General features: G+C 40.6%; 2 protein-coding genes across 4 annotated transcripts; one reads left to right on the forward strand and one right to left on the reverse strand.

Annotated features, from left to right (window-relative positions):
* Window positions 1-430: 430 nt before the first annotated feature.
* Hel89b (histone acetyltransferase 1) lies at window positions 431-8,960 on the forward strand. Of its 2 annotated transcripts, none has more exons than XM_076801829.1 (15): window positions 431-626; window positions 1,199-1,248; window positions 1,351-1,598; window positions 1,693-2,054; window positions 2,198-2,555; window positions 2,634-3,256; window positions 3,407-4,182; window positions 4,466-5,030; window positions 5,220-5,514; window positions 5,599-5,900; window positions 5,988-6,301; window positions 6,427-7,177; window positions 7,270-7,548; window positions 7,621-8,253; window positions 8,387-8,960. In XM_076801829.1, exons 2-15 carry the CDS (start codon window positions 1,238-1,240, stop codon window positions 8,585-8,587), a joined length of 5,718 nt encoding a protein of 1,905 aa, XP_076657944.1. In that variant the 5' UTR covers window positions 431-626; window positions 1,199-1,237; the 3' UTR covers window positions 8,588-8,960. The 2 variants fall into 2 exon arrangements, with proteins under 2 accessions (XP_076657944.1, XP_076657945.1); XM_076801830.1 differs by having other exon boundaries at window positions 431-600.
* On the reverse strand, window positions 8,840-19,861 carry Agps (alkyldihydroxyacetonephosphate synthase). Of its 2 annotated transcripts, XM_076801838.1 has the most exons (7): window positions 19,723-19,861; window positions 19,366-19,493; window positions 18,651-18,740; window positions 11,713-11,993; window positions 10,429-10,717; window positions 10,034-10,343; window positions 8,840-9,924 (listed from the first exon to the last, which is right to left on the reverse strand). In XM_076801838.1, exons 2-7 carry the CDS (start codon window positions 19,452-19,454, stop codon window positions 9,151-9,153), a joined length of 1,833 nt encoding a protein of 610 aa, XP_076657953.1. In that variant the 5' UTR covers window positions 19,455-19,493; window positions 19,723-19,861; the 3' UTR covers window positions 8,840-9,150. The 2 variants fall into 2 exon arrangements, with proteins under 2 accessions (XP_076657953.1, XP_076657952.1); XM_076801837.1 differs by lacking the exon at window positions 19,723-19,861 and having other exon boundaries at window positions 19,366-19,661.
* Window positions 19,862-19,865: the final 4 nt, after the last annotated feature.

Raw genomic sequence — 19,865 nt, forward strand, 5'->3', positions numbered from 1 at the left:
CATGTCGGCGTTAATTAACACAGAAAAAAGGTGTTTAGAATCATCTCAGGAATGACCCCTTTCTCTTTCTTACACTTTGTCAAAAACACTCTGTACAAATTCGTTCCACGCACGAACACACGCGAAGTACGGTAATTTCTTCGTAGTGTCGCATTTTCATGATCTCTATAACGTCGTGACTATATTCTACAATCAGGGTGGACGATCAATCACAAAGTTGCCGGCCAATCAGAACAAAGATAGAAGATCTTCTTCTATTCTGAAATGCTTCGTAGCGACTCCAGGACCGCGCAACGTTATGAGAAAGGGGCTGCATGAGCAATTCGAAACGATCAGTGCACGAAGAAACTGTTGATTGGTCGATCGATCGGTAAAACGCGTTTGATCGGCCAATGGGAGTAAAATTGGGGGACAAAAGTCAGGTTCCCCTGCAATATGGCTGTCAGTATAAATTTGATGCTTGTAACATGCGTTTCTCTCCGAAATATTTGACAAATAGTCCGTATATCTGTCGACTTTTTCAAAATAGACAGCGTAATGTGATTTTTGAGGAATCAATACAGTGGGAAACTGCTATGCGGGTTAGCTGAAATATAACGGGTAGACAGATTATATTTTAAAGTCAGGTATGTTTAGCCGCGCTTCTAGATCACTATTTATGTATTTATATGCATTCGTACTCCGTTTTACCGCGTCGTTTAGCCGAACGGCGCATATTGTTTATATTTTCTTCATTCACATTCTTCATATCGTATTATAAGTTCGCGACAGCCGTTCATGCGAATCCTTAGAGCGTTTGAGGAACGCGTTTTTACAGATGTCATCTATTATCTCCAGCTCAGCAACTTAACAGCAGGAGGCTTTCAGTCACGGTTTTGACAATTCAATCTTGTCGCACGAATTATCGTAAACATCCCCGAAACGAACGATAAATGATATTGCGAACGATCCAAACATTTTTTGCACTCCATTTTATTTTGCACAGCTGGAGCTTTTAATGCACTCCCTAGGAGACTTTTAGAATGGGAGGAAATATATTTCATAATGGTACACATCGCTATTTTGGGAATACAGTCATGTTAGATCGATATCATTAATTATTTATAAATACTACGACGAATTAATTATCATTATTCATAAGTTATGCATTTTATGATATTTGTAAAAAAGTACAGTGTGAAGGTTTTTTTTATTGTAGGTATTCGTGATTGTTCCTCAATTAGCACCACTTGCAAACATGACATCAAGGTACAATATTAAATAATTTATACATTTTGGTTATCTGTTTATTTGTCTGATAGACTTTGTGTAACAATAATGATAATTTCTGCACTTAACCTGTTTTTATAGGTTGGATCGATTGTTCATATTATTGGAAACAGGAACAAATGCAGTAACGAAAAAGGCTGCGGCACAACAATTAGGAGAAGCACAGAAATTGCACCCTCACGATTTACATCATTTGCTAGCGAGAGTTGCCACTCTCTTAAAATCTCCACAATGGGATACAAGAGTTTCTGCTGCACAGGCTGTACAAGCTATATTAGCTCAAGTTCCTGCTTGGGATCCAGAACCCATAAAAAAAGAAGATCAAGAAGGTAATTGTGAACACATGTATCCCACATAAAATGTGTTAATACAAGTCTCAGTATATGTACATAGCTATTGATTTACGAGTCCTGTTAATTATAGATGGGGAAACGAGAAAACATATACCAAATAATAGATTAAAATTGGAAGACTTTGATATGGAAAAGGTCTTGGCACGTAGTTCACATCTCACTGGATCAGAAGGCAGTGAATACGATTTAGTTAGTGCCGATGGAGAACAAGTGTCAACTCCTAATCAAGAGGAGAAATTGATTGCTGCTAAATTAGGTTTACATCCTCAGTTGATGGGTGTTGATACATCAGAATTGTTTACTGCTGAGGATCTTACACCAGTAGTATTGTCGCCTACTTCCAGTGCGCAAGCTAAGGTGTCTGTAGGTGAAACTCTGAAACAACCTAGTAGTGGACTCAGTAGACGAGAAATAAACAGAGCTCGGCGTAAGGTAATGATGATACATACTACTACTATTAGACTGCAGATTTTTATGCAAAATAAAAATAATATCAACTAGGTTTGCTCATAAATGAATAAAATCCGCAGTCTAATTATTATGTACCGAATATTATTAATGCTTCCCGAATTTAGGCGCGACAATCAGTTTCGAAGCAACGTTCTCGAGAACCGGACGATCATCGCAGCAATGAAGAATATCACAGCAACTCGAACGCTCAATCTCCGACCAATAGTACAGGGGAAACAATATGTAAAAAGATAAAGTTAGAAGAAGTAATCTCAACAGAAACAAACGTACCTAACAGTAATGCACAGACTGAATCAAACAACGGAGTACCAGACAGTACTGGTTGTTGGCCAGACTCTGCGATAGACTGGCCTCTGGAGCCATTCGCTGATAGTCTTCGCCAAGACTTGTTTAGTCAAAAATGGGAAGTGAGGCACGGAGCAGCAACTGCTCTACGAGAACTTGTGAAACTACATGGAAAAGGTACATGTACATTCATTTACTGGTAACTGGACTGCGGATTTTAATGCAAAATAAAAATTGTCTGTAACAACAACATAGGCGCAGGTAAATCAAGACTACAGACTGTAGAAGAAATGGAAGAATGCCATTATCAGTGGATCATCGACGCAGCCCTACGACTATTGTGTGTCTTAGGATTAGATCGCTTCGGGGACTTCGTTTCTGACCAAGTTGTCGCGCCCGTGCGCGAAACGTGTGCCCAGGCACTAGGTTCTCTTTTGTTGCTAGTGCAAAATAAAAAGGAAAATGGAAATAAGAATAAGGATATCATAGGGATCATATCAGTTATGCTAAAACTCTTGGAACATAATGAATGGGAAGCAAGGCATGGTGCACTGCTCGCATTGAAGTATTTGCTTGCCGTGCGAGATGATCTCTTGGACGATATACTGCCAAGGATCTTTCCAGCCACCATGAAAGGTCTTTCTGATCCAGTAGATGATGTAGGAGCTGCTGCAGCCAGCGCACTTATACCAGTAGCGTCTGCTCTCCCTCGATTACTAGAACCGTCGGAATTAGAAGCAATTGTAACTCGTTTATGGGAACTTCTGCGGGAGCAAGACGATTTAGCTGCGGCATGCAATAGTTTCATGGGTCTGTTGGCTGCTATACTTTCACTACCTACCGCACGCGGTTGTCTTACGCCTCAGCCATTATCACAGGTAAAACGGAAGTGGTAAAATGAAGGGAACATTTCCTATATACTCGTGCTCGGTTAAATTTGAATGAAATATACCCGGATAAATTTGGTCAAGGTAGGATAAAGAATGAATACGTACAATGTAAGAAAAAAATGCACAAAATGATTGCAGGTTCTGCCGCGACTGTGGCCATTCCTCAGTCATTCTAGTTCAAGCGTACGTAAAGCCACTTTGCAAACATTGGAGACGTTAACGGGAAACGACGGAGCTCAGACCACGGACAAAAAGGAGTTATGGGGCGAAGGTGGGGGTCTGGTGTTGCAAGACGCGCTCCGTCATGTGTTTCAACGTGTACTGATCGAACACATAACTGCCATACAAGACGTAGCCGAACGTGTTTGGGAGAATCTAGTCGTACAAAGCGATCTCGAATTGTTACTGCACGCAGCGTGTCCTCTTGTCAGCACATGGCTTTGTCTTGCTATGCAGCCGGAACATGTGCCATTCAATCCGAACTTATTGATGACGATAAGTACGCCCAGTAAAGGGCCCAAGACTAATCAACTTGTTGGCACCTGCGACGGGCAAACGACGGACTCGAACGGGGGCAACAACAATGCCGTGTCTGGAAACGCGAAGTCGACGTCCGAGTTGAAAGTTTACATCGGCGGGATCGAGACCGTAGCTCAGAGTATAAGAAAATCAAACGTAATACCGGCTCGTTGTAGAGCCGCACGTATGTTAGGATTGCTGTCACATTACGTAGTGCAACCGGCTCCCGGTGTCATATACACACCGGATATACCTAGTCCAGCACTTTGTTACGCTAAAGTATTATTGGCACACTTGAACTCGCGTTCAGCGTTGCAACGCACCATTGCTGGCCTGACAATGTCCCATTGGGCGACTGTAAATAATAAACCACCTGCGATACCAGATATACTCAGGTATAGAGATGAACCATTTGGGCCGACGTTGCACAAGAGTTGAAGCGACGGATGTTACGACAGAAGTTAATTTTGTCGCACGTTATTAACTCTAGTCACACGAGCGTTGGTTTTGTCCTGCGTCACTTTTATGTTGCTCCTGTTACCGATCCTATATAAGAGAATGTAACGTTGCGATGCACATCGTAACTTTCGTCAGTTCAACGTTCGCGTGACCTCGGCCTTAAATCTGACTTGATCAAGTATAACGTAATGTTTATGTAATGATGTATTTGCTTAAAAGGGACAAGCTCTTGGGGTGTTTAAACGAATGTGTGTACTATGATGAGATCGCCGCCTCTTTCACTCGACTATTACACGACAGCCGTGATTACATCGCGACTCTCAAACATTATAAATTACCTGTTCCTGTCGAAACAGATGCATCAGGAGTAATGACGCTCGATCAAATTGCGAACCTCGCTGCGAAACCGATTACAGATCTTTGTGCCATGAGCAATAGCGCAGGAGGGCAGGGCGGTACCATCGGCGGAAGCCCTAGCACGATTAAGTTAAAGCCAAAGGTGATAGAGAGCTTGAAAGAAAGGGGAAAAGCTTTGGAATTGGGTGCTAACGACACTGCGGCGCAACAGCTTGCATACAATGTTATGTCGATGTCAGCACTGGCTGGTGCTGCGACGATGTTGCATTGTCTGCCACCATCTCCGCAGCCTCTTAATCCATTAGTCAAACCGCTGATGGAAGCTATTAAACGCGAGGATAACGAAGAGCTGCAGAGACTGGCTGCGAAGCATTTGTCGTACCTGGTTGAACTTTGTCTAGATAGAAAACCGTCTCCTAATTCAAAGGTATCTATCGTAATTACCGGACTCGTCAAAACGACAGGTTCTAATCTTTTTAATTTACGATTTTTGAAATTGTAACGATCCATCCCAGAGGATTTTTAGTGCTGCGAAAACGTAGTGTTAAAACACGTTGGTGTCGATGGAATAAGTTCAGTACCCTTCGAATAATGTCACGAGAACTTTCTGTCACAGATATCGACCAATTTATGTACATTCCTATGCTCGGATAGTGAATTCACGCCTCGTGTAAATTGCGAAACGGATACGGATCTTTTTGATGGAATCCTTACCTTAAGCAACAGACAAAAACACGCTGAGAGAATAGCTTATAATCGAGGAGCGAACAGTGGACTCGGTGGAGGAAGGGGGCCGGGTCGGCCACCTAATACTGAAATCCCTTTGGAAGAATTGCTTGCTTGCGAAGAACCGGAAGCTAAAGCTGCTAGGACTCGACGTCGTGGAGCGACGTTAGCTCTTACAGCTATAGGTTGGATATTATATAATCACTATTTGTTATTCCCTAAAACTAATCTATTTTTTGTCCTTCCAATATACTAATTTATTTTCACAGCGACTCATTTTGGCGATCAACTGCCTACTCGACTGCCACATTTGTGGGAGCTGATTCTTCCGAACGTATTAAGAGAGGAACAAAAGGTCACTGGACATGAGGATTCTCAAGAAGAAGTGAATCAATTGATTTTTGGTTTGCAAGTACTCGAAGTTATGACGCCGAGTCTTAATAAAGCTCTACTTCCGCCAGTCCTAGAATGCCTCCCATGTTTGTGCAAATTGTTAGCTCATCCGTACAAAGCAGTTAGGCATATGGCGTCACGGTGTTTGTCTGTATTGGCTATCTTAGACACAAAAAAGGTAAAATTTTAGTGTCTCGTGCTAGCGTCCGATTTTGCTTCTGCCTATCCTGTAACAATCCATAGATAATCGTATTTCTCTGTACAGGTAATAGTACACGTCACGCAAACAGTAATACCGCTTCTAGAAGCCACCGGTGGTGAGAAATTGTATTCAACAACTGTAACAACTCCACGCGAAGTGGATTCGATAAGGCAAGGAGCAGCCGAAGCGTTGACTTGCCTTGTCGAGAGTTTAGGTGTTCATATTGTACCATACGCCGTGCTGTTTATGGTTCCCTTGCTTGGGCGTATGAGTGATCAAAATCAAGCTGTGAGGCTAGCTTGCAGCGCAACCTTTGCTACACTTGTACAGCTTCTACCTCTCGATCCTGGTGCAATAGCTGATCCACCAGATTTAGTGTAAGTTGAAAACAGTAAAGGCATGTATAGCCATGTTTGCCTAATCCGAAAAATTTGAAAAAATGTACATATTAATAATCATAATAGTATTGGGAGCCACCTTATAATGCTTAAATATATTTTAGAGAGAAAAAAACTCAAGAGCGACGGTTCTTAGAACAGCTGTTACATCCACGTAGCATTCCGGACACAGATCTACCAATTCCAGTAGCAGCGGAATTGCGGTCTTATCAGCGACAAGGCCTCAACTGGTTGAACTTCTTGAACCGTTATCGACTTCACGGTGTCCTGTGCGATGACATGGGACTTGGAAAGACATTGCAAACACTTTGCATATTGGCGGTAGATCACCATCGTAATCCCCATGCTCCGCCGAGTCTGGTAGTGTGTCCGCCTACTCTTACAGGTCACTGGGTGTACGAAGCAGAAAAATTCTTCGAAGCCAAGGACCTTTCAGTTTTACAGTTTGCTGGTACACCGCCTGATCGCGACAAACTAAGACCGATAGTCACGTACCATAGACTGGTAGTCGCGAGCTATGACATAGTACGCAAGGACATTGACTACTTCGAGAGGCGGCAATGGAATTACTGTGTGCTCGACGAAGGCCATGTTATTAAAAACGGAAAGACAAAGAGTGCAAAGGCGACGAAACGAATACACGCCAATCATAGACTTATATTGTCAGGAACTCCGATCCAGAACGACGTGCTCGAATTATGGTCCTTGTTTGATTTTCTGATGCCAGGTTTTCTGGGTACGGAGAAACAGTTTGCAGCAAAATATTCGCGTCCTATCTTGGCTTGTAGGGAACCGAAAGCTGGGCCCAAAGAACAAGAGGCGGGGGCTTTGGCCATGGAAGCACTTCATAGACAGGTCATTTTTCTGCTAGTTTTTTTCCACATTTCTGCAAATCCTTCACTTGGATATCTTCGTTCGTAGCTAATAAAGTAACTCGTTCTGAACAGGTACTGCCGTTCCTACTGCGGCGAAACAAAGAAGACGTTCTGCAAGACTTGCCGCCTAAGATTACTCAAGATTACTATTGTGATTTATCACCGCTGCAACGGACCTTGTACGAAGACTTCCGCAGCAGACACTCCTCCACTCTGTTATCTGCCACATCGGGCACTTCGTCTGCAAGTGATCCTCAAAGTGGCCACGTGTTCGAGGCGTTGAGATATCTACGCAATGTGTGCAACCATCCTAAACTAGTTCTGAACCCACGGCATCCACTGTATCAGACGGTAGGTGCTATTGTCAAGCTACAAGATAGAAAATTTACGCGACGGTCTAACTATTAAACTGTAAATTTTCAGATACTCAACACATTGAAGCTACAGAAGAGCACACTAGCCGAAATAGAGCACGGAGCTAAATTGCCAGCGCTGAAGCAGTTGCTGTTGGATTGCGGGATTGGACAGCCGCAACAAAATCGCAATTGTGCAGCCACCGGCAATCCACCGGAGAATCAGTCGCCACAGCACCAACAATTAGTCAGTCAGCACCGAGCTTTAATCTTTTGTCAGCTGAAAGCGATGCTGGATATCGTGGAGAAAGATCTCCTCCGCACGCATCTGCCAACTGTTACGTATCTACGTCTCGATGGTAGTGTACCAGCGACTCAGAGGCATTCTGTGGTGGCGCGTTTTAATGCTGATCCCTCGATCGATGTACTTTTATTGACAACTCAAGTCGGAGGGCTTGGATTGAATCTAACCGGTGCGGATACTGTTATATTCGTGGAACACGACTGGAACCCCATGAAGGATCTTCAAGCAATGGATCGAGCGCATCGAATTGGTCAAAAGAAAGTAGTCAATGTTTATAGGCTTATCACGAGGTCCACGGTGGAGGAGAAGATTATGGGACTTCAGAAGTTCAAACTTCTCACAGCAAACACTGTCATCTCGACAGAGAACGCTTCTTTGGAGACTATGGCTACCGACCAGGTAAGACTCAGTAGTACATTGCGCAGAGTTTAAGGGGCAATATCTATGTAACCGCTCAATATTGATTTTATCGAAGCAACAATATCCTTTACACGGGCCACTCTTGTAATTATTATTTACAATGTTGTTACAGTTACTGGACTTGTTTTCATTGGAAAACAACAAAGGAAAAAGGGCAGACAAGCAAGGAGAATCCGCATCAAAAATCGCTGGTATGCCAGGTGTTAATCGTTCGATTTTGGAAATCCTCCCTGAATTATGGGAACAGCAACAGTATGACGACGAATACGATTTCGATTCATTTCTCTCCACATTAAAGGCTGATGCACAGTGAGCTTTTCATTTAAGATAATCTGTATCACCGAACACATAATAATCCAGCCAAGTTGTCCGTATATCTAAGCGCAGAGTATAATAACGAGCAAGAACAATAACAAAACACACACAACTACTCCCCCTACCCCGTGACGTTCATGGACTGAAAACGGAATAAATATTCTTTTATTAGGAGTAAAAGAAAAACTACGTTCGAACGATTTGTTGAGAGAGTAGAAGAAACTCGCGAAGTAAATAAGCCGTCGATTGATTATGTACTATAAGTAAGCGAGTCTTGTTTATTTATAATAACTTATAAAAACGTCGATACAATTACAATTCCGTATTTGTACCAAATAACACCAAGGTGCATATTTATTTATATATCGTAATACTAGTCTCTTTCTTCACCACCACTTATATATACCATTGAAACGTGTGTCTGTAAACCGTGAAGTCACCGATTGTCTTTTATTAATTACCGGACTCCTCTTAGAAGAACTATGATTATCCCGAGTTAAAAATGATCCCCACAGCGTCGTAAGTGTTCCGAGCTTATCGTAAAATCGGCTCTTTACTGGCTCACAGTTTCGATATGCTATTCGGATCCAGATTTCCAGCTGCGAAAATGTTATGGGGGTCCAGATGTGCTTTCGCAGCTCTGTACAACGACACTCCCGCTTCTCCCACGGCGTCCGCATAATAACAGGCACGTAATTTACCCACGCCGTGATGATGGGACAAGGAACCACCGCTGGCGAGTATCTCCTGGCGAGCAATGTGCTCGATAGTCTCGTACGTCTCTACGGGGTCCGCGAGATTCCGGTAATTGAACGCCATGTAAAAGTATATACAACAGCCGGCGTCGTACGTCTGCGTCACGCGGCAAGAAATGAAATAATGTTCGATTTTGTTCTTGTAACACTCTCTGGCCACGCGCGACTTCACGTTCCTACAGAGTGACAACGTACGGTTCCAGGAGACCGACGTCTCGAACGACTCCGCCAGGACGTAGTAATCCAAGCCAAGGTCTCGGATGTACGCTATCACGAAGGTCAACACATAGCCACGTTCACCGTTTGTCTCACCCGCCGGCACACCGCAGTGTTCCTTCGCGATCTTGTAAATCTGTTGCTCGTTGGCCGCCACTTCTGCCGCAGTGTTACCCTCGAACAGCAGAGTGGCCACGCATATCTGGTCCCACTTGAAACCCTTTATCCTCGTGATGTAGGCCTGCTTCAACCCTTGCAAAATTAAACTACCCCAACCACTCTCCGGTCGCAACACCTGCCCGAACTGAAACTGTTCGTTGTCCATCAAGCGTATGCTGGCAGGCTGACACCGTTCTTTGGCTACCTATTCGGTAAATACAAAGATTGATCAGTGTCAGGGCTCGGATTATATGAACAGAGAGCACTGTCAAGGTATATCCGCATTGTAGCAACAGCGCGATAGATATAGTTACCTGCCGCATCGCCGCTACGCCGGCCTCAAAATTTGGGAAAACTACACTACCATATTTTACTACTTTTGGTAACGGCCTAATTTTCATTACTACTTCCGTGACGACACCCAAGGTTCCTTCACTACCAAGGATCATGTGGTCGAAGTCAGGGCCACAGGAAGCTCTGGGCACCATGATACCCCTCTCTAACGTTATCTCGGGATCCTCTGTTCTGCCAGTGACCATTCTCACTCGTATCACTAGATCCTCGATGTTCCCATATCGATTCTTTTTCATACCGCTCGCTCTTGTCGCGACCCATCCTCCTAGACTGAATAATTTCCGGTAGATGTTAAGATCGTCCAAATACGTAAGCGTACAATTTTTAGGAGCATTCAAACTTTGATTTGTCGTACCTAGAGAATTCGTAAGAATCTGGTTCGTGGCCGGAAGTTAGTCCTTGAAGACGTAGCTGTTTTTCAAGGTCCTGGCCAATGATTCCAGACTCGAAACAGGCAATTAAATTTTCCCTATCTATCCACAATATTCTATTCATCTGGGAAGTGTCTAGCAAGATGATTGTTCGGTGCTCATTCACTGGACAAGATGACGCACCACTGACGCTTGTTCCACCGCCAAATGGTATACAGGCAGCCCCATAACGAGTGCACAGTTTGATCACTCTTACGACATCGTCGTGGCACTCTGAGAATGTAATGCATGCATATTAATAGAAGATTCAGACATCTTTATTTAAGTAATTCAAATATACAGAATGAGGCACCTAACTTGATTACCTCGAATAACTTCCAAATTATGCGCCGTAGAAAAAATTTATTTCTACGGATGTTTAGGAGATTTAAAGGTCAACTTTGTTTTATAAATAGAATTTCCTATCTTTTTTTACGGCAGTTCGGAAGAGTATATAAAATTGTGAAAATTATAGAAGTAGTTACTACAACGTAGCTACTTAGTTTTTTAATGTATTCACATGCTGTTAATGTCTAGCACCTCATTATAGATGTATGGTTTCAGGAACTATACTGTGTATCTAAGTCAAGGCTTGGAAACTCTTTTGCCTCCACAGGTATACTAATCGATAAAAGTGTAGAGACAAGCAAACTCAAATGAGAAGACACCGTTGTAAAGAATCAACGAAAAGTAGGTAGTCCGTAATTAATAATCTCAGTCGGGACAGCGCGCAGTTAGCGTTCCTCGTAACTTGATTCATGCTATTGGTGGATTTTGAATTGCTAATAATTTTAAAACAAAGCCGCCCCATAGTGTCATCTCTCATGATCATCATCTTGTTTTGGCTTGTGGAATTAATCGCTCTCTAAAAGGATCACCCACCATAGTTGAACGTCCCGTAAGATCATAGTTTAATGTTAATAATAAATCCTATGAATAATTTATGGTAAAGAACTGAATAAAAGAGTATTTACTCGAACCCCCCACCACAAGGGTAGTTATGGGGTGAGCACGGTTTTAATGAATTAAGCTCTATTTCCTCCGTTCCGCTCAACAAAAGGTGACGAGATAATTCATGAACGTTCTACCTAGCAGCACATACGACTGTGAATTTTTTCGGAATTTTTCACTGGAAAACCGATTTTTAAAGAATTCCAGAAACTTCAAATCGCCGATTTTATATTGAAGTTATACCCGGATGTATCCTTTGTTATTTCTGTGATACTTACTCGGCCAGATGACAATGTCTGGTATCCGCTGGAACGATCCATACCTCAGATTAAATATTTCCCTTAGCGTATGTCCGTGTGCTCTAATAAGCCGGTCGATACCTTTCGTCGAATATTTAATGTTCGTTTCCTGAATCGCCTCTAACAGTTCCGGCGACAGAACCGCATCCGGCAGGTTCGTTGGTATCGGCTGAGGTACAGTTTTTTTCTCTATATCCACGTTTAGTACGTCTTTCACCCATTGTGTGAAGTACGGCAATTCTTTGTTGCCGATTGGATACCTGGAATCATTCGTTGATTCAGTGGAAAAGATACACACACAATTGAAAGAATTTAAGCATGTCATTAGACTATTTTCAATCCATGAAAATTATTAAAAAAAGACAGAACTCTCCATTTGGTTTCTATTTGTCGCAATTGATCAAGAACTATAGATATGTATACAGGGTGTCCCACGTAACAGTTTTCACGATTTTTTAAGTACTTGCGATAATCTGACAAAAAATATTTTCAACAAAAGTTGATCAGTTTTCGATTGGCTATATATTGCAATAAAAAAAGTTCGAAAAACATTTCTTTTTTATAGTATTGTCAAGGTCACCTTAATTTTTTTAAATGGCACTTTGTATTTTTGACTTAACAGTATTATAGCCCGTGTCAAGACGAATTCAACGACCTAGTATACCATGACCTTGGGATGACCTTGAAGGCGAAGAAATTAAAATTTCAACAAAACATGACAATCTGCTTGAACGTGCGATAATAACTTGTGTTTATTATTCAGACTCGAAATTACATTCAATTCAGAAACCTTGACTAAATGAACGCAAACGATTTCGTAAAAAAGTCACATCAAATGTTCGAATTGAAATCCGTTTTGTTGTAGGCATAATTCCGTTCTTCGTAGTAAATTTGCATTGGTTGCTCTTACGATACTGTCGTAGCGAAGTTCTTCGCATGCTGTACGGATTCGCTGCTTTAAATGTTCCTTATTTTGTATTGGAACAGCATAAACTGTTGACTGTAAATGACCCCATAAAAAAATCAAGTGGCGACAAATCGGGGGATCGTGGTGGCAAAGCAATAGGGCCATAAGTGCCCAACCAATGTTCGCCAAACTTTAAATTTAGGTAATTACGAACGATTCGAGTATTATGAGGTGGACAACCGTCTTGCTGGAAATAAATACGTTGTTGAACATCAGTTGGAAGCCCTTGCATCAGTGTTTGAAATTGCGTGGAACGAAAATTTAAATAACTTTGCAATGTTAAGTTATGTTCATAAAAATAAGGTCCCAGTAGATGGCCGTGTACTAACACACACCAAATGTTCGCTGCAAATTTCTGTTGAAAATTATGTTCTCCGAACCAGTGAGGATTGTCTTGAGACCAGAAATGATGATTGTGACGGTTAATTACACCATTATTAGAATATTTGCATTCATCCGTCCATAGAATGTAGTTTAGTATCTCAGGATTATCTTCGTATGAAACCACTAGCCAAGAAATAAAATGAAGGCGACGTTGTGAATCAGTTTGGCGTAAATGTTGGGCTTTACTTATTTTGTATGCATGATAATTATTCTTTTTTATGATCCTATGAACTGAAGTCTTGGATAAACCGGTATCAGCACCAATTGCACGAATGGAAGTATGCGGATTTTCTTCTACATGTAGCAAAACAGTATCGACATTGCCTTCCGTTGTAATTGTAGATGGTTTGCTTCTCTTTGTCTTTTCAAATTGTCCATAAATTCGTAATTATTTTCAATTTCGTAGAATGTTTGTGCAGATGGGTGGTGCCTCTCAGGGTATTTTGCAGCATACAGATTTGCTGCTTCACGTGCATTTCTTTTACATTCACCAAATATTAGCAACATATCAATCTTTTCACTGCTCGAATACATTTTCTACAAGTTATTACTACGATTTGCTCTCGTGATAAGTCGAGAATAAACAGAAGAACTGTCTTAAGGTCTAGTCACCAACTACCTTAATAACTAAACCATCATATTCAGACAGTTCGTAGATAGCAGCGAGAACTTCGCTACGACAGTATCGTTTGCGTTCATTTAATCAAGGTTTCTGAATTGAATGTAATTTCGAGTCTTAATAATAAACACAAGTTATTATCGCCCATTCAAGCAGATTCTCATGTTTTGTTGAAATTTTAATTTCTTCGCCTTCAAGGTCATCCCAAAGTCATGGTATGCTAGGTCGTTGAATTCGTCCTGACAAGGGCTATAATACTGTTAAATCAAAAATACAAAGTGCCATTTAAAAAAATTAAGGTGACCTTGACAATACTATAAAAAAAAAAAAGGTTTTTCGAACTTTTTTTATTGCAATATATAGCCAATCGAAAACTGATCAACTTTTGTTGAAAATATTTTTTGTCACATTATCGCAAGTACTTAAAAAATCGTGAAAACTGTTACGTGGGACACTCTGTATATACATTTTTTGTTGTAACATACGCAAAAGAGCATTTATGTTCTTACGTTTGCTAACAAGTCTAAGTGATTTCCATCGCTTATACTTTATAATTAGACATATCACTAATAACACAGCACGATTAAGTTTTTTATATTACTTTCCTGTTACGCGTGTATTCTTAAGAAGTGTATCTTATCTGATAGCACACGAATGTGATCGCATTTGATTACTATGTGTCGTTACATTATATGTAGTGATCAGCATTCTTCTGTATAATATGTCCATTAAAGTCGCTTGGGCATGAACAACTCAAGTAACGTTAATTCTAATTAGTAACCTTTTAACTCTAAAAGAAACGATTCGAATTAATTTCTTATCTCAGACTAGCAACAAAATATTTGCGTTGATTCGATTCCTACATTAATGTGTTAGCGTTGGAGGATATGGTCGCATGTGACGTCAGCGTAGACATCATCTAGCAATTATGCTCAGGTAATCAGCGGGATTACGAGGAACAATCACTTTCGCGAAAACCTCGAGCCTTCCTGTCAGTATCGCGAATACGCTCTCGTCGTTGGAACACCTGTTTCTTTACCTTTTCTTAGTTTTCTGACAATCAATCTCCCGATTAAGAAATTCTCCATTAAAAGTGCTTGCAAAACAGTAATCTTCCGAACTATTTGAGTGACCGGCAAAAGCCAATCTGAATTATTCAGATAAGGAACGACAGTTCATAAATAAATTCTATTTGTCCAACGTGTACTCAGATTATTCTGAATACTCTTCTGCATAATTGATTCTCTAAATATTAAAAATAGAAAAAAATGAAAGATTGTGAAAAGCTAATACATAGAAATTATGAGAAGTTAAACGCTGAATCAAACCCACTGTTGAACATTGCACGGTTTTACATAAATAGACGCCCAATGTTTATGTATGCATAAAATATACGTCCAAAGTTTGCAGATATTGATGCAATAACCTAACGCGTCTGCAATTTATGATCACCACGATCTTCCTATTCTGTAAAATTGCTTCTCTCGAGTTAGGCTGCCTCTGCCTCCATTATTACCGCGCGTCAGGGTCCATGAACGAGCGAAATCAATGTTTTACTCTGGATTTTACCCTATGCGTTAACACGCGGAATTTAATTTCGAGTGGGAAAAGAAAAATTAATTTTTATCAAATAAAGGAAAAAAGAAAAAATTAATTTTAATAGATTATCTAGTAGACGTAAATTAGTAGTCTTCACAGACAGATGTTTCTCATAATAGAATTGCAGTCAAATTTACAACTCCGTGTTAACCGCTAAAACAATACACAGCTTCTTACGAAAGAAAAATTTGGTTTATTGAAATTTTTTTCAAAGTAGATCAAACGGTGTAATGGTTCGGTTTAGGTTCGTAACAGGTTCGTCGCGAGCGGAACTGGGTTCAATAGCACTTGTCACCCTTATATGGCTTTTCCTCGGTTCTTTATGTGCCTCTGTTGAAGGTTCCTTATTAAAAACCCATAAAAGGAACGCGTGTATCTGTCTGGCAATTAACACGTGTAGGATCGTTCGTTCGCATTCATTAGAATTCGTTTGCTGAATAGGGGACAGGCTGATTTCACTATACTCATAACTCAGATGGAAAGATATACGACGCCACTTGCTTTACGAGGTATTTATGCCAAATCGTACAAAATTTATGTGGATACCGGTTTTTTCCAAATTTACGAAATGTTTAGCCTGCAGAACTAGGAAAAATCATCATTCACACGCCATTTAAGAATGAATAACGTGTTTAGAATTCAACTGATTTGAGCTCTTTCTTAAACTGTTAGAAGGATTTTAGTTTGCTAGATAACGTGTGAACGAAATTAATAATTTAAAAATTAAATAATAGTTTTATTAATTTTAAAATTACTCATTTTTTTATTTATTGCAGTTCCAACAGAAAAATTCATGTTGCTGTTAACTTGCTAACTGCGACTGCAATGTCGGTAGACTATTATTAAGCACTAGACCTGTATATGCTAACAATACTGATATTTCTTATCGGAAATATCATTTTCTGCTTTCCAACAATTTTGCGAACAACTATGTGAAACTGTAACGTGGTAACCTTGTAACTATCTTACTATATTACTCACACGTTAACATGCTAATTGAAGCTTGTAAATTATAACTCCTGTCTGCAATAATTTTCTTTGAAATATTATTTTTATTTTGTATGTAATTGAACCAATTAATTCCATCTGGTATTCTTGATTGATCTTGTGAAAAGTTGTCCGAAATACAAATTTAGGGATGATGCGTTTTCTACGTGTGCGCGCGAATTATCGTAGATGCGTTAATATTATGTACACTCATCGATGTCCTTTGCGCTCATTAATAGATTCGAATAAATTATAATGACCGTACTAATGAGCAATTGACAATTTTTTAAACATTTCATGTTTACTCGAAGACAACTTGGCACGTCTATGTTGTCTTAAGAATCTTCGCTGTTTTCCCCTAACATTGTACACCATCTCGACATCCTCCGCTGAGGGACAACTTTTTTTTCGATCAGGATCAGTTTTCATAAGTTTAAGATGAAAAGTAAAAATGTTCTTTTTATAGATTCGCCACTCTAAACAAGCCAACAATCTCCGGGGGAAAAAAAGACTACGAAAATGTATAAACAGTTTCAAAACCCAACAGTTTTGACTTTCTAAAATTCCCGTGCAAGTATGCTCTCAGTTGCATAAATTAGCATAACATAAGAACACTAATCTCCATTCCCGACAAACCGATTGGCCAAGCAATAATTCACAAAAATTAAATCGGCCTCTGTCAAAAGTGACTCGCAGTATTTCTTAATAATTTTATTTACGCAAATTTTAATTATCTGAATGTTTTTCCATCGAATTATAAAACGAACATTGTTTATGATGTCTCGATCTGAATACAATGAAACATCAGGTTCGTCGTGTTTCTGCATATAATACGAAATTAAGGTAACAAATTGTCGTTTGACCTCGGAGGTTCGTAAAGTACTACGATCATGGCTTGCGCAACGTGGGACATTCTACTGGAAAAATAATATTTGCAGTGGCATGTATACGATATTCACCGTGGCGGACAAATAAACGATACAGGACGGTCAGAGTGAATACGAAGTGCTCAAAACAATCTAACGATAAATTTTCTGAGAAATCCCTGGTAAATATAACTGGTAAATCTAATGCATTGGCAAACGGTACGCCTACTACTGCCCACTGCCTAGAGGAAATACATTTTTAAAATATCATCAATTATTTCTGTTACAATTGACTGTACATTTCTTCGGTGGAACAAGCTTACGACCGCGTAACACTGGCGAGCCAATGATTAGGCTCACACGCCGCCCCTTGAACCTTCGGACCTCAGCGAGTTCGAGGCCCATGCCGGAGTGATTTCTGGCCCACACCGATATTTTACTAGTTTTCCTTCGATATAAGACGATGGCTCGGGATCGGCTTTCGTCGTATTTCGGATAAGGAAGAAGAAGAGGGGATAGCGATTTTCTTGTTTGGAAATAACAGGCGTCATCTTATATTGGAACAAAATTGTAATATTTACGGTCGCTTGAGCTTATCCCCACCGCTACGGGTCACGAATGACTCCGGCATAGCACACATAGGGTTAAGTATATATTACTACATTACATTATCAGGCGAATACGCCGTAGAAAATTTTTATTCTCGGAACAGCTCGAACTACTCAACATTTTTCATAGTAAAGTCAACACGCCGTTATCTCCCAGACAGTCCCACAAAGTATCAAGAAACAATTTTCACTAAAATTTGTTTCTATTCGACAATTTTACAAGAAATTCAAGTGCAGTATTGTTTTATTGTTTTCTTTATTTTGTGAGACCAACAAAAAGAAGAAAATGAACTGCATCAAACTTTGCACGGGTAAGAAAGTCAAGTAGAAAAGCAGGCTATACGTGTTATCAGAATTTACACAAGATAAGAATATAGACCTGCTTGGGAGGTGCACGAAAATTCACGAAATTTCAGTTAGCTGCTAGCTTTGCGAAAAAACGAATTAAATTTACAAGTCGCAAATAAGACATTATATAACAAATTATAGCAACAATACGCTACTTTATTATAAATGGGACTCAGTGATTTTTCAATTAATATCACAGTACTTTAAAATTACTGTTGCATTTTTGTTTTTATCTCTCGAATAAATCAGACATAATTGCATTACTAATTCTGGAACAGTCATTTTATCCAAAACATTTACCTCTTTAACTATAACACAAATATTGCAAGTCACATCAATGCATGTGATTAGTACTACTTTCAATTGTTTAATACTAGGAACACAGAAACGGCTCCACGTAATATACCAAGTCATCCATAGATTAAGACATTATAAAAAAATGCAGTCCCCTCCTTTTTTTTTTTATTGGAAACTCCTATAATTCCTCGAAAGGTATTTGAGATAAATACATAGACATGTATATGCATATAAACACTCACCTATTACCGGTAAACTCGAGGATGCTTTTGCTATTAACCCGAAATTCGGAGTCCTTATATCCCCAGCCATTCCACTTCAGTAACTCCTGCCTTGAAACATTGAGAGAAACAACCGAATTATTATACATTATATCATTCCATCATAACTGCAATGAACAACGCGAATTGCCGCCGAAAAAATAGTTTCAAAAAACCGATCCAACATCGAGAGGGAAACGAAAGTATTTAAAATTGAAATTTGCGACGTTCTCGGCGCGCATTTCATATACCACGTGACCGATCGTCTGACCAATCAGCGGAAAGAGTGTTAACTCTCTCAGATAGCAAGCAAGAATCTGATGAAACGATTCGACTTTCGTAGTTAAATAACGAACAATGCGAACGATCGTTCGGTGGAATAAGAAAATATCCGAATGACTCGACCATGTATCGTGTGAATAAACGATGTCAGAAATAATATCACGGACGTGTGCCGGCAAACGGGAAAAAACTATTATCGATCGATTTGTATCTGTCCGGTGCACGAATGGGACAAGGGGTGCTTTGAATTAGCCACATCTGTCGATGAGTCAGCTGGTGCTCGAAGGCGTGGTGACAAATAATTTAAGAAAATGTTTCGCACCGGAGATCCACGGTAATTCGCGAGGCTGAGCCCTCGCGGTGCTATTCTACTTGGGGACCGACGCAAACCAGAAATCGCCGGTACAACACTGACCTATTCTGCGGCACGACGCTCTCGAAACTGGTGGGTCCATTTAAATTCTCCACATCCTCGGCCGTTCCCGTTTTCATAATAGCCGACATATCTTATCGACTGCGCTGCGAAGGGCCTAACCTTCCGATCTGCACAACACACGAGCAAACTGTAAGCGCAGGTGCTCGAGCGCGCGCTCTTCGCGGCAGTATGTTGACTATTGACACGCGCACCGGCAAACCAAATTTAAATCAATAGAGCCCCCGCCCTACAACTCTGCCCGCCTCCCGACTCCGATGTTCCTCGTCGTGAAAAGAACCAATCACTTATACCCGATACATTCTCGTGTTGGAAATGACGGGACACGGTTTCACTCACCACGCACGACCATTCCTTACGCACATGTCCCATGGGTCGTGTGGTGGGTATATCTCTCGCCCAGTTTGAGGGATTCTTTTCATGAAACGGATTACCCACGCATGCGTCGCGGCCCACCAGACCTAGGCCGAGGGACTCGTGAA

This window comes from Halictus rubicundus, chromosome 16, assembly GCF_050948215.1.
Source record: "Halictus rubicundus isolate RS-2024b chromosome 16, iyHalRubi1_principal, whole genome shotgun sequence".
NCBI lineage: Eukaryota > Metazoa > Arthropoda > Insecta > Hymenoptera > Halictidae > Halictus > Halictus rubicundus.